General features: G+C 39.7%; 1 protein-coding gene and 1 long non-coding RNA gene across 6 annotated transcripts in view; one reads left to right on the forward strand and one right to left on the reverse strand.

Moving 5' to 3' along the window:
• LOC111270413 (Kv channel-interacting protein 4) overlaps window positions 1–24868 on the reverse strand; it is a 92013-nt gene that overhangs the window by 23979 nt on the left and 43166 nt on the right. For 3 of the 4 annotated variants that reach the window (XM_022850632.2, XM_022850630.2, XM_022850631.2), the window contains exons 4-5: window positions 18829–18929; window positions 8460–8553 (exon numbers count right to left, since the gene is read on the reverse strand). In XM_022850632.2, coding sequence (XP_022706367.1) covers window positions 8460–8553; window positions 18829–18929 — 195 coding nt within the window. The remainder of the gene's footprint in view (window positions 1–8459; window positions 8554–18828; window positions 18930–24868) is intronic. The other variant, XR_015314943.1, reaches the window with a different exon arrangement.
• On the forward strand, window positions 3583–23956 carry LOC111270414 (uncharacterized). Of its 2 annotated transcripts, XR_015314944.1 has the most exons (4): window positions 3583–3984; window positions 22886–23093; window positions 23358–23403; window positions 23644–23956. It is a non-coding gene; the product is annotated as an uncharacterized LOC111270414 (long non-coding RNA). The 2 variants fall into 2 exon arrangements; XR_002686292.2 differs by lacking the exon at window positions 3583–3984 and having other exon boundaries at window positions 22535–23093.

A 24868-nucleotide genomic window follows, 5' to 3' on the forward strand; every position in this document is an offset into this window, starting at 1 on the left:
TAGATCTTCTACTCAGCGCGTTCTATCTTTCTACAGTGACTGGCTTACCACTTCCTATTTTATCTGTGATGTATGCTATCTGCTAAACGCGTGCAGTTTAAATTTCCGGCTGACCTAGTTAACAGAAGTGGTTGGGCCGTAGAAGTACGTACCGATTCAGCCGTTGCTCTGAATATTGGTTTTGTAAATTCACCCTCACGAAACCTTATCTCCAGCTATATAGTGCTTTTTCTCAAAATCACTCTTTACGCTGCCCTTGAAATTTCACAGCCGATATAGCTTCAAAAGTTGTGGTTCTGTTACCATGCGTCAGTTCCTGTCGAATTATGGTTAGCCGCTGGTAAGAACCCGTCGAAAAAATAAGGTCTTTTCATTCTTTTCAAATTCAAACATGTGTCTTTAGGATCTTGCAAGGTTGGTTGAAACTTACAGAATGGTCTCTTTGTGACCTGGGGGGAAGAAACAGATGCCTGGTGTTACAGCGCATTTTGATTCAAGATGTGGGCTTTTTATACTGCTAGTAAAAAGTTCAGTGTCAAACCAATGTCGAAATAACGAAATGGTAAAGGCGATGTCAGAATTTGTATTCTTTAAAATTGGACATACAGTTTTCGTTGTTTTTTTTTTGAGACATCGGGGCAAATCTGGCTAAGGACTGGCTAGTGACCTGTTGACATAACGCTAAGAGGGCATTTTTTTTTAATAAAATTTTAGGCCAGGATAACAGTCGACCAGTACTAAGTACGAATTAAAAATTCGCATAAGCTGGATTACTTAGTATTTCAATACTAGCTTATTAAAATTCAAAAATACGGATAACAAGGAGTTGCTTTGCTCAAACGATTATACCCAAGGAAGGCATTCAGGATCAGCCTCAGTTATTAAAAATCTCTTCTGATTTCGCTGGCCTATACTACCACCAAAGTATTTATCCAGGTCAGATTATTTTTAGTTTTATTCAAAAAATGTATGTTTGTCTAAATAGATAATAAATAAATAAAAATGTATGGTTGTCTAAATATGTACAAGTAGGCTCGTCATATGTCCCATACAAATGTATGCTTATATAAAAGCAAATTCGGTTAGGAATATATCTCGCACTCAGGTCTGCTTCCAGATCAAGGTATGGGGTTTGAGTTAGATTTCGGAGCATAACAAATCTATATAGCGTTTCCTTGATGTGGCGATGTACTTCGCTCATAAATCATCAAAACAAAGAAATATCTGATACAAATATTCGTCAGTCCATTTTGTCATTTCATAAAGTAGCCTTGAGTAAGGATCTTTCTATCCAGGACAACAGCGAAGGTTTTTTTTCATATTCGAGTGTTCAGGTCACGGCTGTGTATAAAGGTTTTTTTTTTCCAATACAATATTATTATTTCATTTTTACTAGTAGTTAGGGGAATGTATTTGGCACAGCGTCACATGCATACACTTTTGTAAGTTAGAAACTTGTCAACCAAACAATTAATAAACCAATCGGTTCGAGCGTAAAGATGGGTGACTTTGCCAATCGTTAATGCCTTTTTAACTTTGTGAGTGTAACAACTTTGCTTTTTGCAATAAGTTATCTTGTAAGCGTATTTCAGCCGCAATTCGATTAGAGTACACTTCACCAATTGTTGCATAGCGTATTCATCTATGGGCTTTCTTCATGCCAAGACTCTATTTACATAAGAGGTACATGTAGTGAAATGTACACATACAGATGTATATTATATATCCAAGTGATCCCCTACATTTTTATGCAAGGAGCACCGAGTAATTAGGGAAGTAAGTGAAGTTCAACTGCTTCCGCGGTCAAGAAAAGTAGGTTTTCATTAATGAAGAAGGTGACCCTCTTAGTGAATCTTATTGTTTTTATAGGTTTTAATCATGCCCACCTAATTTCGTGCCGTCATCTCTATGCCGGGGAACAATCGGTTTTTATATAATACAAAATTTATTTGTAGAAAATTATATAGACCACTTTGTAATCAACACTGTTATGCGCTTGAATATGGCATTGATCCATTATAATATAAAGGCTTGAAAGCTTTTTAAAGTAGTTTTTATCTTCTGCGCTAATAAATAACACACGACCTATAATGTTGGAAAATTTTTTCGTCTTTATATACATAGGGATATTTATTTGGCACTTTCAGTGCTGAAGTCAAATTCCCAGATCGTTGGCTTTTCTTTTTTGTTGTTAAGCAATTAAGCTTTGCACTGAGTAAAAAGCCTGCACAAAGACATGTGTGTACAAACTTTCTCAGACGATAATAGATTTAAAAAATAGCATAAGTAAGGAGTTCATTAGCTAATAGACTCTGAAGCCCGAGAACCGAGAAGAAGCTAATCTGATAACGTCCGACCTAACCCTAAAGATCTACAAAATTTTCAGAATTAACATGAATTCACAAAGTTTGTTGCTTTGGCTGAGTCCCTGACCGTGACACTTGCTGCCTAATTTGAAAAACACTGCCTGCTTATTATTATTACTATTACCGTTAAGGCCACCAAAGCCGAGGCAACAATTTTTTCCTTGCGTTACATTTTCTGTGCCTTAAACCGTTAACAGCTATCCAACAGATCGCTTACTAATTTCAAACATAGTGCAAGTAGTTCGAAATGTATCTACAATAAGTCTCAATTCTGGCTTTTCCGAACGTGATTTTCAACTTTCGCGGGTCAAAAAGTTCGACTGTGCTTCTCTCGGCGTCTTTCGTCAGACCCTTCCGGATAGACGTAGTTTCATTTAGGACTATTGCCTATTGGTTACTGTAATCAAGTTAGCGCCGTTAGGCCGGTACGTATATATCGCAAAGTGTAAAAGGGCAAGGTGATCGCGATGCTAACAATTTCGAAGATTCGTTGCAGAGCCTTTGTACATCGGAAGACAACTTTGTTGGTCTTCAGATAAATCTCCAGTGCAAGGGTTACGTAGATTATGAGCTCTATCAAGGGTTCGAACACAAACGACATACATTAGGACTACGTAAACTAACTTAGTTGTTTTCGTAGCTTTGAGTCACCACATTGTGAATGCCATCAGAAAACAGTAGTACAATATAAATTCTTCTAGCACAGTTTTTTTCCTCAGATTTCGATGTGATATATGCTAAATACGAGTCACAGATTTTCAATAAAGTATGCTCGTACGCCGCTGACCATGTTCGAGATAGACGAATATCATAAACACAATTAAAATAACGTCTTACATTGGATATATAGTGAATTCTCATATCTCCTTCAGAGATTACGTGTATTATATTACGTACTTTCCATAAGCCGATATTTTAAAATAGAAGCAGACGACTGGATATTTAACGAGCTGAATAATTTACACTATCGTAATAACCTGTCTCGTCCAATTCTGACCGGCAAAACCCTACGAGAAGGTAATTTGAAGATCAGGTTATTGATGCGTCAATTTAGTCACTATCTGGTTAGGAAGAGGTAAACTATCTACTTTTACGCGCACAATCCGATTATGACCTCCACACTGTCAGACATTTTTCATATCTTGATCGGTGAATTTTGGTCTGTATCTAACACGTAGATTTTTCAGAATGTTTTTAGGTTGGACGGACGGTTTTGCCATGGAAGTTAACATAGCGCCCGGCAATCCACCAAAACTAACGGGAAAGCTCTTTCAAAGGAAAAAAATATTGCCTAGTCCAAGGAAGTATTGTCTTTATAATGGCCTGTGAATAAGCTGGTCAAGAAGCTCAGAGAGATTAGGGAATTTGCAGAGAATTCAGACCTTCGACTTATGTAAGTTGTGCTTCTTCGACAACACAGCGTTCAGAAACTGGCTGCCAGGTGCAGGTACTTCGGCCTCAGAGAATCGAACAACCAGTAAGGCAAGCGGTACGCTAAAGGGCCTGAAATATGCGCCGAGAAATAGTTTCGAAGCGGAGCCGCGCCTGAGTGTGAGGGCGCACATGATGAAGATATAGCCTACGGTGACTGTGTTACTTTCATGTTAGCTGCTGAAGGGTAAGTTTATGGACATAATTAATTTGTCCGCTTCGGTGGTCTCAATTATATGGACAGCTATTTTACGAGGCCTGTAGCAGGTGCAACACCCAGCACCTTTGGCCGAGTGCTATATCGTCAAATACAAATATCCGTGTTCCTTCTGAGTGGTACCAAAACGTTTGTTGGAATAAAGTTCCACTGAGATAATAACTTACGTTATGTAGCTACAATATTATTAGGTATATTATACAAATGTACCATTACAATGTATTGCTGCCACCATTGACTTAATGTATAGTGTTAGCGTTCTATTGGCGATCCATACTATGGCTAATAATAGAATTTGATAACTTGTCTATTTGTAGGTTTGGAATCAGAGGTAGGCCGCTTTAAACTCACAGTCGACACAAATATATGTAAAAAAATTCATTGTAGCTTAAATTATATGTGAATTCTAGTATATATTCTTACTTCGGGATGTTCATACATTAAGGAACTCAACCCTCTGCATCTTTGAGTACCACCAGCTGTGCGCCGCTAGCAAGACGCACATCAGAAATACGTGTATGCAACTGCACGGACTCTGTTATTGAATTATCCAATTTTCAGGAAGGCCAACGCCAAAATAATCGTCTTTGCATCTGCATGAAGGAATACGCTCTTGTTTCCTCTAACGGCTGAACCTTCGGCAACGATTGCGAGGCTAGATGTAAGCGTGAGGCGCACTGCCTCTGGGTGGAACAACACAGCCCCTTGAAGTACAATGACTGTTCCACGACAACGTGTAATCTAGCTAGCTACTTCGCCTTCGACTGATTCAGTAATAGTCGCGCGAAAAGGTGGCAGCTTCGTTCGTATCGTGAGGGAATATTGCATAATTCGCGTCTTTGAATCTAAATAGTTACGTAAAATACTTTTACGAAGACATTTTGTACAAAAAAGAACCTCTACAGTAAGAGATCCATGTGCAGGTGCCAAGTCCGTTAATGTAGGTTTCTCGTAAAGTAGGAGAAGGGAGAAAAGGGTCAGAGCAATCTGAAACGCATTAATAAAACTGAGGCATTTCTCGCTGAGTGTTGGATAAAAAACAATTTATTCTTTGACTTTGAAGAGCACTTCCGTGACAACAACAGTAAAGGTTTTGAAGTCGATTCGGGGTAATCATATACTTGAAAAACAGATCGAAATATGCAGCCTGAGGATTCTCCCTTTATTCCTGCATGCACGCAATCAAATAAATACGAAACTTTATTGAACCGTTCTCCAGTAATAACTTTAATTTGCCAGAGCTAATATATTTTATTAAATATATGTCCTATATTATGTAAGTACAGAGACCCTATATATATTGTTTACCGTTTCGTGCAGCTCACTTTTACGGCTTTTTGGCGAAGAGAAGAGTAGCATGATGGCTTATCGAAGCCATTTGGCTGCACGACCTAATCAGTTTTCAATTATGTCTGGAGTCCTATGTCAACTTTAGTATTAATAGCCGATATTATAGTATGCAATATATCACCTACTAGATTAGAGAATTTGGAATTGGAGTCTAAATTATTACTACTGTGTGTGAAATAAAGACCAGTCCTAATAACTACTATATTTTAACTGGTCTTCCCAGGCTTAAATCTGTCGGTTGTATGTTATTATTCGTTTTTCATATTTTTAGAGGGGGTTCTGCCAGAATCAATCAATCAATCAGTCAGTCACAAGCATGACATACACGTACAGAAGACGTGACCAGCTTAACAGTTAGAGTAGAACGCAATTAGCCAGATGGACCGGCCAGAAACGATAAGGACACCTCTAAGGAAAAAACGAAAGGGTATCGTCCTGCTGTATCTTTCTCCATAAGTGGTTCCTTTTCTATTTGTTCGTTTGCTTTTCTCTTTTCCCCGTTTTCGACACCGGAACCCAACAGTTATTCTGAATTAAACTACCGACACAGCCTCATCGATGTAAGCCGTGCTCTTAATACCAAACTTTCTCCGCAAAACACCCAAGGTACGAGTTGAGCTCTCGGTAAGGCGCGGCAGACAGAACGCCCCTTCACGTTCCTGTTACCCATGGATCCTGACCATAGTTATGGTAATAATGGTGACAGCGGTGATGCGATGGCTTGAAGAAGGTTTCGAAGAAGCCGCTTAGTACGACTTCGCATAAGTGGAGCTTTCAGCTAGTAGACGGTGGGCGACGCAAAGGCAGGGCAAGTCGTTCGAATTCAGTAGTAAGGGAGTGGAAAATTAGCGCAGCCAGCCAAGGTTTCATTAAACAATAAACGAGCCGAGATAAAGCAGCAAGGTAGTATAAATGGAGGCCAGGATGGGCAAGCCTCAGACTATCTGGGCCAGGAGTACGGCAGGCTAGCGCCAGCTCCGCGGTCAGGTTTGTTGGCGGGCAAAGTTGCTGAACATCGGCTCAGCTTAGAGCACACGTCATTTGCTGTATGGCTGATGCCTAGGTTAAAACTGCCTATTAAAGTTATTGTTACAAGCGAAATAATCGATACAAATAGATAGACCTCTATAGATATATGTGGGAGAGCCACGTATTCTTATCGTTTTTTGACGAAAATGTTACTTTTCTACTTAAATTTTCTCTATTCTACCACGAGCCAATATCAAAAAATAGTAACGGGAATAGAAGGGATCCTGCTCTTCTGTTCTAATTTATTTTCGTACCCTCGTAATACTCAACCCCATTTTACGTCGATTACCTACGTTTAATAACCCTTCCAATAAGTAAACCAGTTGTTTTTGTGCTTGATAGAATTTCGGTTTGAGCTGCATTGCCTCCGGGTTTCTAGCTCTCGAATCCCTTTAACTCTACTTCGAAAGCCATAAAGAGTACGTGCGGCTTTGTAGTCATGCAAACTCCACATGTGGCAGTTTACTATTGTCGGTATAATGTATGATTTTTTCATTCATAAAAGACGCTTTTTCGTCTAAAGTCAGGCTTTTGACGATTGGATGTCTTGGGCCTTCGCCGTCATGCTCACTATGTAAATTTGCACTCTTTATTGAAGAGAACCTTCAAAAAAGTTGTCTGCGCGTTCGAATTCGCTATTTATGCCAAGTTTATGAAAAATTGGATGCTAACATAGCTATCATTCTGACACTGAGTATTGTCCTAGATGTCAGCCACTAGAAGTAAACCATGTGAGGCCTCTAACTTGTTAAACAATTGATAACAACTTGGAAGTGGCAAAGCTGCCACTATTGTCATCTAGTTATACAAGGTAATTTTCTCATGATGAAGTTATTTCGAACTCTTGGTGCTCAGCTAGTATGCACGAGGTTGGAACAATATTACAAATGCCAATGCCTGCCATTGTGTTCTAAATGTTAAATCATTCAAATAACTGCCATAATGTTTCTTCACAGACTAAACGTAAAACACTTAATTTGTAATAACTTTTCTATATAAATCGAACCGAATTGCCAAAATCATGTGTGGATGCCTAATTCTAGCTGGTTCTGGTAGCTATTCTGGTTTTTCAAAAAATCTCTACGAAAAACCTCGATGGTGTTAAGCAACATGGACGGGGGCGAGCACCCTACGGGTACACCGCGGAAAACTGTACATTTACGAAACGTCACATTGAAACCACAAGTTAAACTCATCTAATTTCAACCACCGAAAGTGTTTGAACATCATTTTTTAATTGAGCCATCAGCAGATAAGTAGTAAACGGTTCGATGACAGCTCCTTCTCGGAGTCCCCACTATATAATGATGTCATATTCGCAACGTCGTTAACTGTAAATGCCGCGAGCTTTTCGTTTGTTCAATGGTCCGTTTAGGTAGAGATGCGCGAACCAGCTTAGAAAATTATTTTTAACACGCAAAAATTGTGTAGTCCATACGGCAAACGTTCGATGCTTTACATGGTCTCTTGGTACAAGCTTCTGGGTTAGCTAATTTCTGTCAAACCGAAGACCGCGCTTCTCGTATAGCCCACACACAAAAAGCTCTTTTATGCAACAGACCCAACCGTTGCAGTCTGCTACAGTTTGAAGTATTTGGATTTGCTAATGAGTCCGCAGCTACTGCGTTCAGAACTTCTTTCGTAATGGCCTAAAGCACTAACCAACAGATGAAGATCACGTCAGCTTTAACTACCAGGGCCCTTTGCGTAGCCTTGCACGACATGTCTACATTGTAATGTGCAATACCGTCGTAGACCTTGGGTTTTGACATAACCGCTCTGAGGCTGACATATCGGGAATGAATGACTCTATACTAGCACTCCTTTCTTATGGATCTTTGCCGAAAACCACGCTAATTAACAATAGGCTTGTAAATTGTAACCTTCACTTTGTTAATTTAACTTATACACAAGGGTTTGTAGTGGGTCTTATTATATGAATTGAAATAAATATGAAGTATCTATAAGCGAAAACGAACGCTGATTCACTAGTACATCGACTAATAGTGATTTATTTGCTATTCCTTAAAAGTCTACAGGTCCTATAAACAAACTGAACATCATACCTCCTTGAGGGAAGAATTGAGCATAAATATCTCGAAAAGTGGGTTCGTCTACAAGACCACTGGGGCACATCTGCTTGAAGCCCTGGTACATCACCTGCAACGCAACAGATTCTGAGTAGTATGCAAATTACTATGAACTATGCTTACGGTTAACTAGCGTAAAGAATCCGTATCATAATATGGTGATGGCCAGGAGATCCTGTACGGGAAAGCATCTTGAATCGACGGATATGGACTTTTTGAGCAAATATGAACCGCTCATTGAGGACTTGTATCCGTAGGAAACAATGCAATTTCGTTTCAGATTGTGTCGTCAAAACAATACCTTTGATTTCGAGTACGCTCTAATAATAATATAAGAATAGGTCTCGAGAATAAGTTTCTGCTTCTCTGTGTGTTACTCACAGTTTGTCTTGAAGTTATATAGTAAACAAACAAGTAATTGCGATGTGACTCTTAAGGCTGGGTAGAATTTTAATCGCCTGAGACCTTTCTCACAGTAGCGTCAAGTGATGTCTGAAGACACTTTCATTGTAAATCTTTTGGAATATGGTAGTCACGGATTGTGGTAAATGAAACAATTCAATAGCAGCAACGTCGTATAAAGATTCGTGTACGACGGACAAGTTTTGGTAAATGCGTGGTTTCCAACGAAGCATTACGCACATTACCGTTGTTGTTTTAGTTCTGGTTTTGTCTCTAACGCCTCAAGGATCATCAGGCGTTTGCTTTTTTTTTTTTTTTTTTATCTACGAAAGCAAATACATAATCCAGCACGAGCACATCGATCCCGACCGGCATAACATTAACAACATGATTGTGGTACTAAACCTCCATGATCGTTTACTGAGTATAGCTCGGTCTGCGCATTCGAAGATACCATCCTGAACAAGTATGTGGCTAAGCTTTCAACTGAATGATCCGATTCTCAATGAGACGTGATCTGCTTGCTTCTAAAATCTGCCTGTGTTAGAGAAGCAAGAAGGACGTTTAGGAGTGCGACGGTGAAGACCGACGGGATTGTGCGACCGTTTAGAAGTTAACACTGAACCTGTCGAATACCAGCAGCCGCGGGTTGTCTGTGTACAATCGAGCGCCATTGCGCCCGCTTTAATGACAAATCTTGTGCCAGCTTCTGTGTGGCCAGATACCAACGAATTGCTGGCAATCTGATCAATAATGATGGCGGTTAGATCGTCGATAAAAGTTGAAATAAATTAGAACCAATGTTTCGAACGAAAATACAATCGAAATAGATAACTTGGCCTGGTGTCCCTTCAGTGGCAACTCTTTGTAAGTGGGGTTAACTTGGAGTTCGCTAGGCCTGCTATAAATAATAAAGCTATTTGTCCTCGCAGTGGTAACCGAAAAACAATACGGCTATTTTCTGATATATTATGCAAGCTTATGTTGCGTTTAATTATTCCAAGCATTGGCAACATATTTAACTTCTGTTTTGAAATACAGGAACGTGCGTCTGTTGTAAATAATGATGCTGGGTGCGTTCGTTATTGCACCGGAGGCGTACAGATACTCTCGGGAACTAATGGGAAGCTGTTGTTTGAAGAAGTGAGCTTTGAGCGTTCCTTCAAATTTAAAAATTTTCACTTTTTTATTAATTTTAAATGTATGATAAAACGGGAATATACTGACTAGCTACAAAATATGGCAAATGTGTCAGTTTCGTTAAAGGACGATAGTCTGCTCGCACCAATAGGCCTTTCTAGAGAATTTTAGAATAACGTTGAAATTGCCCTGTTGTACTTTTATAAATGTTTATAGCATTAAAAATATATTTACAAAAAAACTGTCCTCGGTTTCAGAACAGCAAATTTTTGAAGAAATAGTTCGGAAATACGCCGATGTTTCTGAACCCGTTTTCCTAGTAGTTGGTACTGCAGATAACGTTGAGGCGCATAGTCAAGAAGTTCAACTTATGCATATCGATAAATGTAATAACTTATAATATTTGTACTCTATCTATTTCACTTGAACCTATTTCATGTTTTACTGAATCAAGCTTTACGGTGTTATAATATATGTGACATTTTGCCCTGAAAATAGAGTTAAGGAGCACCTTGACTTTCTATCTGAAGGTACCATATGAAGAACAGGAAAGTTCTGAGCATGAAGTTTTCGATATGATCTGGAGCTTTTAATAGGAGATTTAACAGATAGGGCCTTTATTGCCATCGAAGAAATTTCCAAATTAGAACCCTTTGCCCCAGAGCCGTCTCCTGCTGAGCATCCCATTTCTAGGGAGCCAAACTGTACCACGAAAGTCCACAAATCGAAACTGAGAGACTTCTTCACATTCAACAGAACTGAGAAAAGCTCCAACACTGCGTGGCGAAAAGGCAAACAATTAGCGTCCGTCCAGCTCAATTTCGAAACCCGAAAGCACCTTACGAAGTTTCAGTTGGTAGTCCCAGATTCCACCGGTCGGCAAATACTAGGGGAGCCGAAGCAGACCGGACAGGTCTGGAAACTAAGATGACCGGAAGGTACAACAAAGTGCGAAGCACCGTCGATTACGTCCTCGATGTCGTGTAGTCAGGAGAGGTCCAGGTCAATGAACGCCCCGGAGAAACTTTGGAACAGCTAGCGGCTGCGCCATAAAACTGTAGGTATGTTCGTTCCATAAACTTCCTGTCACCCCCAGCCTTCCAAGGCGTTGACATAATAATCTCATGTCTAGGTGGTACACTTACTCATAGAGAACCTTAAGTACCCCATAATCAACGCCTAGAGCGTGTCAGAGTACCTGCATTGGAAGACAACATTATTGTCCAAGGGAGTCAGAAGCTTAAACAAGCCCTAACGAACAATCAACAGTACTATAAAAGACACTGATGCCATTTCTCAACGCCTTTCCTAATGGTTTGCCAATAATTGTGACAGGCAATTTTAACTCTTACGAGGGTTAGATGAGTGCCCATTTATTGCCCGTAGTCTTCTCATGGATACGTTTTCTTTTTGTCATTCTACTAAGATGAGGCAAGCATGTCTACCGGACTAAACGAACGGAGAGCATTGATCCAGAAAAACTACTTTTACTCGAAGTAGAACAACATTGCTCTGGATAGCTATGACGGCCTGCATCTTATTGCTGTTCTATAAGATCAGATATCCTTATTTTAGGTGCATACACACTTACAAGGACACTGCATCAGACAAGTGGACAAATGAGATGAAGCCTGCGGGAGCCAATGACACAACGGTTGGTGAGGTGCCAGTCGCACTTTAGCGGTCTAAGCCTAATATGATCGCCAATCTAAATTACATCAGATGGGCACTCCTCACGAAGGCAGTAGTGTTAGTCTTACGAAGGATTGCTCTCTACAACACTTGTTGTTCCAAAGCGGGACAGAAAGCACTTTTTGCCATTATCCTGGGAGTCAAAAACTATTTTTAAGAACCGAGCTCGTGGAGGCAAACTGCTTAATAGAGATGTTCTTTCGAGGTATTTTCGGCCATACACTTTACGTGTCTCATTGCTTTCCTGAAGGCTTGAGGCATGATCTCTGAAGAACACACGGCTTTCACGAAGGAAAGTTAACAATGACTGTCTGCCCAATCCTGCCTGGCAAGGTAAAATTAGCTATGAGCACAAGGTGGGCAAAACAAGTCATCTATACTTTATTCGGCCGCCTCAAAAAGACGGCGTTCAATAGAGTACCGGGACACCGAATTTTGCTCAAATTCGCTAAGGCAGGAATTCAGCTCATGATATCCATTATGCTAGAACACCCCATCATGACACAAGATTAAGCTGACGTTGGCTCACTTTCAACAGTACGCAATAGACGCCGACTTAGAAATAAACTTGGATAAGGACAGTATTATGAAGTTCCTAAAAAGCAGGGCCATTAACAGGAAATGGGATTCTTCGGTTATAACCTTCCCTCCTCAAAAATACGTAAAGCATTCTTGCCATATAAGCCCAATGCTATCCGGCCCTGGGATCTACTTTAGCAAGTATATAATAACACGTTTCAGAGAAATTCTTGAAGCTAGCGCTGCTCGAAAGCCGGCACTACCTTTCCCGTATACGGCGACCCGTCTTCTCAGTCAAGCTTGCGCCAGTAGCCTACTACGGCATCGAACTCATCTAAAAAAACTTTAACACGGTCCAGATGTGCAAAGAAGACCAGTTGAAATCAGCTTTTTTCAAGAAAGCATTAAACCTGCACACATCCCGCCATAATCGCTTTGTGTATATGGTAGCAGATATTTGTTTAGGGTTGACATTAACCTGATGTCACAAAAACGTCCGCCGATCTAAAATTCGTCCGTTAAGGGAAGAAACAAATCGTCGAGGTCGTTTCAGTTTGTTGCCACCAGCATCATGGTGGATGGAACGTGAAAAGACCGCACAGAAAGGATCAATACCCATAAGTCCTCTACGCAGTGAACTATGTTGCGTACATTAATGAATCGTACCGTGACGAACGCCAAACGCAAGTTGCGTCTGTGTTCGATGCATAGGCCCCGGTGACCGATAACACACGGACTCCTATTCAAGGACGTCTTCCTTGAATAGTGCGGCACACAGGAAAACAAAACAGTCACAGTACTCCCTGCGACGTGTCGTATGTGAAATGCTATATTAGTTTTATTTAAATGCTTTGGAAAATCTCATAAGGTTTATGTTGTTATTTTACAGAATATTTGACAAAAGAAAATGAAAACAAAAAGAAAATTATGATACGTTAAAAAGCATCCAGTTTCTCAAAGATAGTAGAACTCTTTGACAGAGTCAGTTATACAATAGTAGACTAGTGCACGAGAGTTTAAACATTCTGATGAAAAAAGCTGTCCGTTATTCTATAAATAATAGACATAATGGATCCACCGTACAAAAGTGAATTTCGCCCGTTACGTTTAGCTTTGATCGTAGAAGTCTTTTATATTCTAGTGTGCAAATTTAGCACCACATTAAATTATGATCGATCTAAATAAGGGCAAATAAATTCAGACCGCACTAGTTTCAAACGTATGAAAAAATCCACTGCCCGCGCTAGTCGTCGTATCTTCAACGATTTCTAATTTCAGACAAAGCCATATAATTTCGCTTGAAGCGCAACAATTCGAAAGACAGATTTTATACAGCGCGAAATTTGCCCATGGAGGCTAGCGCCCGTTCGTGTATTGAAATTCTTATGTGGATTGATCCAGTTTTCCACAACAAAGCTAAAGATTATAATTCGTTTTTCCATTGCGGCGCGGCTTCAAGTCTACAGCAGAGAGTACCGGCTGCTTTGTCTTTGAACTTTCGGAAACAGCGTTCTGCCAGGTGTGACTATCGTAATCTTCGCCTTCAGGGAAGTGAACACGACGCTCAGCGTACGTGCATCTGCCCCTGGGAACATAACCCCCTTGTTACTTGTTTAACAAAGCCTTGGTAAGTAAACGTGCTCTCTTGTGATGGTCTGATCCAAGAGGCCGACTCCGATACCAGCTGCGTCGCCGCCATTAATACACTCCTGCCTGCTATAATGGCAGATCATTCAGGGCAACTGGCGTGACGTGACGTAACTGGCGAGGCTGCGCATAAGAGTGTTATAACGAGGGCACTTCTTTGTGATGAATGCCGATGATGTATTGCTGGGTATGCGCGGCAGAGGATTACCCTGTCGGTCACAGGGGGCGGAACTCCCAGCTACTGCTGCAGGGCTAAGTGTCCCAAACGGCCAATAAAGCTGGTTTTCTTGTTCATCCTTAAACTTTCACTTGGGTAATCGCTTTGATCGCAAGCTCCATAGAGCTACAAGTATGTAGCTATACTTTAATGCATGTTCTTCACGCCATACCTTCCATCGAGTCGACTGGAATCGCTTAGTTCAAAAGTTCGTTTTACAGATCTAAATTTCAAACAAAGAACACTTGTTTTTTCGTATAAACCAAAATATATTCGTGTTACGCAATCTGCTTAGTAAGTAAACAACAAGTTCCATTTCTGCGGAAACACCCTACTTCGTTCATATTGACGCTATCATACTACCATTCTAACATGGGCATTTGTTGCCCCACACAAATTAGTTGGGGCTTTTCGCCGTAATTAAGTTTCCTATGATTCTTGTGATTACTTATTTATCGCCGTCTATCACTAGCACCAAGAGTCATTTTTGAACCGTTGATGGTACACGAGCAACCTCACACGGTTACGAGCGAAATGAAGGCAGACTATGATTTATTAAAAAGCACACTTATGGGGAAGCCTTCAGCCTTTACCCCACAGGGTTTTAAACTAAAAATAAAAAACAATTGCCACAATATGAAGCGAGCCGCCTTATTTGGCATATCATCAAACGCTTACCTTGCGGCACGGTTTAGCGGGTGGTGATCTTTGAAGCTGACCAGCTAATGCTATTATTCCTAGCTGCTATTATCTACTCTTATAGATTTCATGGTGAGACTTTTTTGGCAATTGTAGTCGAACCCCTGATATCATACGACCGAACGACAATAACGGCAGCGATTCTTTGCGTTATCATAGTTCCGTGAACATGGTCTTCATCTAGGACGATACACGTTTAGCAGCGATCTTCCAGAATTTTCATTTTGACTAGCTGCTATCTTTCGTTATTGACTACTAGTCGCTTTCGAAAATTCTAGCATTTGACCTGTTTTGTACCTTTGTAAACATACTTAGCTTTATAATCATTTTTTTTGGCAAATTATTTTACCACAATGCTTTATCGCTCTCCGTTCGACTGAGATATCGAATCTATCGCTCGACCGATTACTTGCGATTGTCGACGGTCACCACTGATAACAATCGATAACGATGCGCGAGTTTTGTGGAACGTAATGATTGATCTGTCTAATTCCAACGTATGTGTGTTCCCCGGGCTTTTGATGCCTCCGCCCACCAGGCGGCTATCATCGTCGTCGCATATAAATATATACGTATAATATTGAACGCAGTTTCTGCCATGATCGTTTACTCATAGCTAATTTTGAGTGAAGTGACCATGTAGAAGAACCGATCTTCTTTTCTTCGAACTGCCATCGCTGTTCAGCAACTCATAATTGGCTAATTTTTTTGTAAAAATAAATACGTTCCTAAATAGGACGCGATTTAGATTTAATTAGCTAATCTATTTTTCACGGCCTCCTGTTGTTACTTAACCGCATTAGTTTTTCCACAAAACTTAACAGCTCTCACTATAACGAAGTTTTCGGAAGAGCTCAGCATTTCCGTGCAGAAAAGCGGCTCTAAACTAATCTACAGCGGGAAATAGTGTTAATAAAGAATATGCTATTGGTCAGTAGATTCTCTGCCATTTATAAACAGCCTATTTACAAAGGAGCACGAATCATAAACGTTTCGTAACAGTCTGGCTATACGACATATATGTCGAGAGTTTTTTAGCATCAACTCTGACGGAGGCATCCGATGTAAGTACTATGTGGAACATACCGGAAAAAAGATCTTCCACCATAGGGGACTAGCTAATAGCTCCATTTGGTCTTTCAATGCAGCCTAAGTTATAGCGACTCGTTAAGCGAAAAGTGCGCAACAATCCTCTAATTAAGTCTTCTATAGCACCGATTATAATAGAGCTAAACAATTTTTTAAAAATAGTAAGTAACAATTAATTAATAATAACAAGAAATATTTTCGCTAAAAGATGAAAATTCGTAAAAGAAACGTAAACCTAATATGTTCTTTAAAATGTATTTAGCAGCTTTTACATGGCTACTTAATACTATCGTTTATTTCGATTTGATTTTCATTAAACTAACACTTAACTTTTTTTAAGTCCGTTTCTAATCAGCAGAAAAAGTCACGCTTTGCATTGAGATTCTTCAGGAGTTCCCAATGTTTTTGGGTCTTCTTCTTATGATAATAATTAGTATTATTACCACTGGCATCAACAACGTTCTATTCAAAGCGACCAAAAATACATCTTAGTAAAAAGTGACGACACTGAAGCATCTATAAGATTCGTGATACATAAGTAATACAACTAGCCTTGCTATATAGAGGCGTAGTTAATTATACTAATTATTTTCTTTTACTGCCCAGTTACTTTTCCATGAGATTGTATCAAAGACTACAACGAACTTTTGAAACGAACCGTCGTACAGCTGAATATCACGTTATCCCTTCGGACGATTACGTCCAGGATGGTTAGCTTGTCCAAAAAGCGTCCCGTCCTGCATCTGCAATCGTGTGTAGAATCTGATCTGTTACAATAGCAGAACGAACGTCCGGAAATCGTTACATGGGCAAGTGTAAAGGGGCGGTTGATTTGGTTACGGGTCGCTGCTAAGTGCTTGACTTCTAAGTCGACTTCCCTTTTGTGCATTTGCCCCCCGTTGGCTTCTACAGAATCATACAATATCACCTGTTTGACCGAGTGCGTGAAAGCTAGATTTACTTTTCGCTGAAGTATTGCTGGTGCCGAACGAGTTGGAAGCTGCATATTGTTCCGAAGGCCGTTTTCCGATACGGATTTTTTTGGCTTACATTTTTGGGCATATAACGGCATGACCCATATGGGTTAAGAGATTAACCACAGGGCTATGATGTGCGGTGCCTATAGAATGCATATGGTCAAAAGAGAATGATAAGAACCTGTATGACTGCTAGCACAGCTGTATGACAAGTAGCTGTTCAGGTACGAGCGAAGCTGCTAACAGATAGTTGTTTGGATGCAATAAAAACAGGGTCTCCTATGCTCCAAGTAACATATGACGCAAGTAACTTTTGAATTGAAGTCATGTAATTGACATTTGTTTATCATGCCAAAGAGAAATTTAGTCCTTCAAAATAACTAAATGGGCATTTAATTTTTTCGTTCGCTCTTAAAAAAAAAGAGCATAATCCAGCTCCTTATTAGACCTATTTAGTCATACTTGAACGAATGTTCCATAGTCAAACATGCTTCTTAGTCTCCAGCTGGAAATTGCTCTTCGAAATAGGTCATAGAATTGGCCTCGTAAGGCCAGTCCATTACAGCTATGAGCAGTGGGTCGATCGAGAACGAGTAGGATCTGTTCAAAATGTAGATTGTATTTAATGTTGTCGATGAGATCCATTCAAAGACCCTTTACTTGGACAATTCCGGCCGTAGCAAACAATTGGAGCATCGCGTGTTACAACAGTTGCATGTAGAAATCAGACTGCGGACCATTTCGTTTTGCTTTTGATTCTTCAATCAAAGAATAGGTAGGGTGAAGCTCGTGCGCTCAATGGCAGTGCCTCATCAGAACATCAATGAACTTCTGTTGAATGCGGGCTTGGAATCGTCAACATAGAATGGATCATATAGATCCCAATTCGAGTGTTCGTTCCATATAATCCTAACGCATTTAGCGTAGTTACATATATTGTATCAGACGCGTCAGGTAAGCGTCCATCTCAACGACACTCAAACAATTATTATATAGAATTAGGTCCATGAGCTGAATGTTCCAAGTAGTCTTAGATGTATCAATTCTGACGTTTACGCTACCTCTCTGACATATGGGGCTGGAGTATACTGGATATTATTACGTTGCAGTTAGAGAAAATGCTTAAGCTTATGGTTTATAGAAGAGAAAGGCGCTAGGCGGGGGTTCAGCGAGTACAACGAAAAATGGCTGTGTCTTACTTGGTTCCTTGCTATTGCAGAGACTGATTTCAATCTTATAAAATACGTGCACAGAATTTAAACAACGAAGCTGTTGCTGCACGTTCGGCGTGTTCCCCCTGTTTTTGCGCTTGGCCTAGGATGAAGTCAGGTTACATTATTTAGAAATAGTTGGAAACAATTTTCTATAGATGTAAATTGAATAATGAATGTTGCAGTTCATCAAAGAAAGACGAAATTAAATATTTTTAGATTGTTTCTATCGAGCACTCGGATATTCGGTCTATTAGAATATGTTTCTGTCGCGTGTTTGCTCGCTGAACATCTAGACATAAATTATAGCTCGCTGAACATCTAGACATAAATTATAGCTCGCTGAACATCTAGACATAAATTATAGCTCGCTGTCTGGTAGAGTGCTTAACGGCAATACGCTGGACGTCAAATTCACCAATTAGGCTTGTATATAACAAATGTGCAACTGTCGACGAGCGCGGGATTATCCTGTCAATCGTAGGTGATAGCTGTGAAACATGTAGCCGATACACTCGATCTCCTATGCTGCGCGGTTGTAAGGCCATTAAGTGGGGCTGTTGAAGAAAGGCCAGGCACAGCGAGTCGTTCAACATGGCCTATCGAAGTACATTGAGTTCATCTATCTGTTGGGCTCTCGTTCTGTCAGCTTAATAACCATTTTCTACCCAACCGCGTTTATGCAAGAGCATTGAGTCATTTAGAAAACCTTCACTCAGCTTCTAAAGTACAGAGGAATAAAAAGACCCTACCTTAAGTTCGTTTCGATTAAATTTAGTCCTTTTGAGTAGATCTTCAATTTTCTCGGGTTGGTAACGCGGGGCAGGAACTTGTATTGTCTCTACCTCATCATCTGAAATAGAATGAAAAGTTCGATAGTTACATATCGTTTATGCCATTTTTACCTTTTCGATCGGTTCACTCAGATTTCTATTTAGTTTTTATATTATATTATTAGTTAGCTTTTTTATAAATATAAAATTGACTGTATCAAGACTCAGGTCAATGGATACCGGCATAGGACTTATTTGCGGCGTAGCGTTTCAGCTCTTCCCCAGCAGCCATTATAGACAGTTCCATAGAGATCAAGCAGTTCCAATAAGACGTATCAATTCCGATTAGTTACGGGCCTATGATTTTATAGAACTGCAAATAAACGTACAGAGCGCCCTCGCTATATTAAAGTGGGCGTCTTTATCGGTGACACAGTTGGAAGAATTACCAGGTGGGCAGTACTCGATCGTCATTTATCTTCCCCGATCTTCTAGTAAGTAGCAATACGACGTTCATTTTTAATGACCTGACTAACGTAACCCATTTGGAATAACCCCATAGCGAATGGCAGTTAAATAGAAAAAGTCTTATTTAGGAGTTACGCGAAGATATTAGTACCGACCGCGCAATGAATGCCTATCACGGAGATCTCTCAGCCATAATAACGCAACGGGTACTTGTACTACCTAGCTAAGCTATTATACAGTACTGTGCGTCACTCAGCCGGCCGTAGTTATTTCGTTTACGTAGAAGACACCTAGTATAGTTTGAGTACAATGGCAATGTTAATTAGTTGTGCTATCTGTGCACTTCGGGAACACCTGGTAAGATGAAACGGTTACTGAATGCATCTAACACGTTCCTTTTATCCTATCAAACGTACAATCAAGCTTTTGGGCAAATTTTCAAACCCAAACACTTGCCAGCACCAATACACATAACGCGCAAAGTCTTTTTTTCTACATTAGGGTTTTTTTTTCATATTATATTAGAATATAGCAATTACTTTTGTAACAAAAAGAAACGGAACGAATTACTTTGACTTTCGCAAAATTCGTATTAATAAATATATATATGTATTATATAATTATGGAAATTTCACTTTCTATATGCTATATGTGCACGCTACCTGTTACTGCTATACTTATCGTTATTTTTATTACTGTTTTTTTTTTTGTTTTATATCTCTAATCTACATCACTTCTTCGCCAAGAAAGCTGTTTCAGTTACACACATTTTCTAGCTTGCTAGCGATAAATTCAATGGTCGTCATATGATGATACTATAAAATGATACTTTGAAACGCACGGTAACTTTTTAAAAAAATTAGTGGCATTTCTCTCATAAGAGCTGCACATCTAGGAATCATCGAAATTTTAGTGGTTTATATATATATATATATATGTATATATATATACGTATGTATGTAATGAAAACATATCGGTATCTTATTGGCAGTTCAGCGCAGCGATCGTATATTGTTTTATAAATGCAAGGCTATAAATGCAAGTTTCGAAGCTTAACCTTGAAAATGTTTGCTGATTTTCTATGGAACCTTCTCAGTCACCAATTCTATTCATAGACGGAAAATGACCGTTCTAAATATGACGGTCTTCAGGTGGACACGGTAGAGAAGGGTGATAGCATCTGGAATAAAGTGAATCCTGCGTAATCTTCTATTTGAGCCTTGATAACTTTCCTGCTAACAAATAGTGCCTTAATCGATGAACGGTGGCCGTGTGCCTATTGAATAGCCGGAAACAATACAATAGATTGATCCATGAATGTAACGGAATAGGTGGAAGACGTTTTATCGTAAGTCGAACGCGGTGTGGGCTAAACTGTGCTAGATAGGAAGATACGTAAACGTTTACCTTTAGAGTATTAGATAAGGAAGAAGAACTGCAACGTTATTATTAGAGACGCTCACATCGATCTAAACGATCAAAATTATAAAATGACGCATTACTTGGCATCTATTTACCATAGTGTAGTACTAATGTGTGTAGTACTAACCTGCGCCTATGTCTACCGTTCAGCTACCCTTTCGAAGAATGTTTTATTACGATTATTTATTTAACAAGTAATAAAACATTTGAGGACGCCACTGCTCATGACCAATCCGATTAGGAACATTTTCCTATGATAACTAACCTAATTTCGCTTGCTAAACCTAATTAGCAAAACACAATAGTAGTAGTAATAACTGTGTGCAGTGTATATGTTTGACAGTACATACCGTTCTCTTTTCAAGTTCAATTGAAACCTAGTTTAGGTCTGGATCCGAGTTCCGAACCAAAGCTCGTTGCAGTTTTAGCACCTTTCGTAAATTATTTTACGTATCCCATGACCGTACTTAGGTTGTTCAATTAGTTAGATATTTCGCTGTGTTTACCCTGATTGTCCTGCAGCAGGTGTTCCATATACCTATGTCAGTTATCTCCTATTCTAAACTGTCATACGGTTACTTTACTGTTTTAAAGTGAATCGAGTATTAAAAACTGCAAAAAAAAAAAAACAGCATTATCAAAATCCCGTGCAAATGATACAATGATCTTAGAAGCAACTTAGATTGATAACTTTAAAAATCGTGCATAAGAATTTTTTTCCAAAATACTTGTTTCTGTTTCTAGTGCATAAGTGTCGAAAGATTAAGCAGCTTTTTGAATTAAATGCACATATTTTGATACGTTGTTGAGAAAGCTAGATAATTTCTCACTTCGTTTATATAGACGGTCGTATTTTCTTTTCATGGTTCTTGCATCAAGCTAAGCCTTATCAGATTTGTCTTTTTTCTATATATATATATATATATATATATATATATATATATATCCATATATATCCATATATAAAATAGCTATGAACATCCTAAGCTTGCTTCTTACCAGTTGCCCTTTTCACTTTCCTTTGTACCTGTGATTCATTAACCTGTACGGTCTTTTTAACACTACATATCCTCTATATGTGGGCTTTGTTTCGTTACTTTTTCGTCGCAACATTAAAGTTTATGGCCCATTTGCGAATCGGTTGAAAAACGGAGATATACCATGCTATTTCTTCGGTCTACGCTAGTTTGTTTATTAGTTGTTATTATTATTGTTAAGTCCTATATTATTGATGTAGACACGCTAAGAAAAACATAGCTCGGACTTTCTCAAGAGAAGTACTGCAAATATTTCAGTTGAAAAAGCTTTTTTTTGAGGTGCATGTAGAGGCTAACGAAACGGACTCGTTCTATAATGCAGTAAGACTATTCGGGATTACCACTAGAACTGGACCGTTAATTGACGATTGGAGTCGTCTAATACCGCTTACGGGTTGCACGGTCAATGGCTTGCCTACATCAGGTTCTTTGTAGAATTTTAAGGGTAGAACATTGTTGCGTAGTGTGAAACACAGTAGCAATAGTAAGAACTTTTTATATTGGGCGTTTTAGCTGGTCATCGCTACCCAGACAGAGGAACAGAATCAAACGAGTGCGTAGGTGAGATCCGCGTGTGACGTCTCACATCTATAGATACGAGCGAAAGGCGAGAAAACATGTTGTAGATGCCACATCCGGTACCGCTGTTAAGTATTAGTCAGGTGGCTATCTACGCCCACTTTGCCGACGTGTGGCCCTTTACATATATATAAAGTTACTTAACTGTACTGTAGCTTAGGCCCGTGATGCTGCAGCGACACTCTCATTTGCCCATTAATCTTATAACACGTGCTAGTCCAAGCTCTAAATCGAGTACTGGGACATTTCATTGTTGCTGGGGGGGCCTAAAACAACGCTTGATACATAATATCTTTTCAATCTAAGAGTAAAGAGTATCAATGCAAACGTTTTCACGCGTTTCGGACCAGCCTGGCCGTATCCGCTCCTTCTGGATCATCAACATTCTTCTGTCCTAATTTTATAGCGTTACCACCTAGCCTTGCCACTTTTTTTTACCAATTAGTTTCAAGGACGCTTATCTGGTAACTAATTACCTAGCTTAGAAGAGCAGAATGTGTTAATATCTATGCAGTATTCTTGCTTTCCAGGTACGTAAGCGTTGTACTAACAATTCCACAATGTTTCGCTTTTCGACGAAAGTTGAATAGACCCAGATATCATTACAAGGGCCCGTAGCCGCCGCTATCAGTAGCTTAAGAATATGACGGTCCACAGAAACCTATCCTGCGCACGCAGTATCTTTACACCAAAAGAACTGAGGTCCGATCCGAAAACGAGAATAGAGGATTCATTTGTGTAAGTATTTAAAGATTTCCTGAGAACAAACGCTGGTGTTTTACTCTTCGACCTGTTTACCAAATCAATTCGGCACATAGGTTAAGGCTAGGATAGAAATCTTGAAAAAGCATAATTGCAATGTGTCACCGTCAAGAGCTGGTCAGCAGGGTAGCTGCCTATTGTCAAAGTCGACAAACTGCAGAATACTCGATGAACTAGAATTTTATACCATCAAACGACTAAAACTATTTTTTTTTTTTGTTTTTTTTTGATGTATAACAGCTCGACGCGATTATGACTAAGCTCCTAGCATACGCCCATAACAATGGTTGGTAGCCGCTATTTTATGTCTAAGGGCGGGCCTGCTTAATATCAAACATTATTGTACTTCTGGTATAAAGTAGATCGGCTAAAAAGTAATAATTTTATTCTTATTAGCTCTTTTTTGTGCCTAATTCTCGTTTGATTTTTGGGCAGCTATGCATATGCTGTGCGAACTATATATACATTATGAACAAATACTCAAAGTTGCAGATGTTTAGGTCTCAGTGATGCCGTTCATTTGCAGAGACGGGCGGGAGCGATCTCGGGAAAGTCGAAGGGACCGCTTCCAATCCCGGCTGAGAGCACGTCAGGTTTTCCCAACCCAAGCCGTAGTAGGGATCATCACGGGACTCTAACAGGGAAATGTTATCTTTTTGAAGTTCGACTGGACAGTTAAGGGGCGAAATATTGGAACGTGAAGTCAATACTATAGAACTTACTTCAATCCATCTTGCCGTGACTGATGTAAATAAACATTATATCGGCCTGAAACGGAAAAGTATTATCGAATGTATTTTTTTAATGAAAAGCTTCCGACCTACGGAAATATATTTTCCTCTTCGGTTGATACACTTCAGCATGTAATATATAAAAACAGCTATTCATTACATGAAGTCTTTTGCAGCTTATAGTAGTTTTTATTTGATTTTTTTTTTGCCGTCGTTAGCAAGGCTGAACTTCTTTTCGCTCGGCGAAAAATTTTTGCGATACATTTGCGTGCTTGTCGCTTTCGAGTTTGATGTAACAGCTGCCATTTAGCTAAATATTGTTAGTTTATTTGGGTTTTCGTCTCAACTAACCCTACTCTATATTTCGGCAAGACGTTTTGTTGTTTCTGCTCGCTTAAGCTGGCTGGCCAGTTGGCAATCGTGCGTTGAGCGAATACGGCCAAAAGCCGACGGCCACCTGTAATCATAAAAAATGTTCGTACTCTCCTACCAGCTGCACGCAGAGACGTAATAACAAAGGAGGCAAAATACGAAATGCATATAAATCTGCGCAGCAGGTAGAAACAGTGGTGCGTAGCATCGTGTTACGTTTTGTTCACCGTAAGGCCGGCCGTCAGTTAAACCATCTCGGCTCCTGGAGCATGGCCGATAATTACGCCAGCTAGAAATTAATGCTATGTGGTGCTTTTCTTTCTTAAAAGTAACATTAACTTTCCACTTATTTCAACCTAAGTTAGCCAATCGCTGCGGGATCTTAAGCTTAGCCCTTTTGTCTCGCACAGATAAACGACTGAAATGCTTTTCGAAGGCACTGGTTACCGAATCCGCATTGCGATATACCCTAAAAGATATCCTCAGCCAGCCTGATGCAATACACTTATTTGTGTCAGGTGTATATAGCTGCGCACTCGTAGTCAAATAGCATGATCCATAACGGAAGCCTACCGTGTCCGTTCGCTGCAGCCTTTTAGGCCCCCCGATTCTATTAAGGGATTCGAAAGTTTGTTTCATGGTGCAACA

Source organism: Varroa jacobsoni, unplaced genomic scaffold (genome assembly GCF_002532875.2).
Source record: "Varroa jacobsoni isolate VJ856 unplaced genomic scaffold, vjacob_1.0 scaffold_1472, whole genome shotgun sequence".
NCBI lineage: Eukaryota > Metazoa > Arthropoda > Arachnida > Mesostigmata > Varroidae > Varroa > Varroa jacobsoni.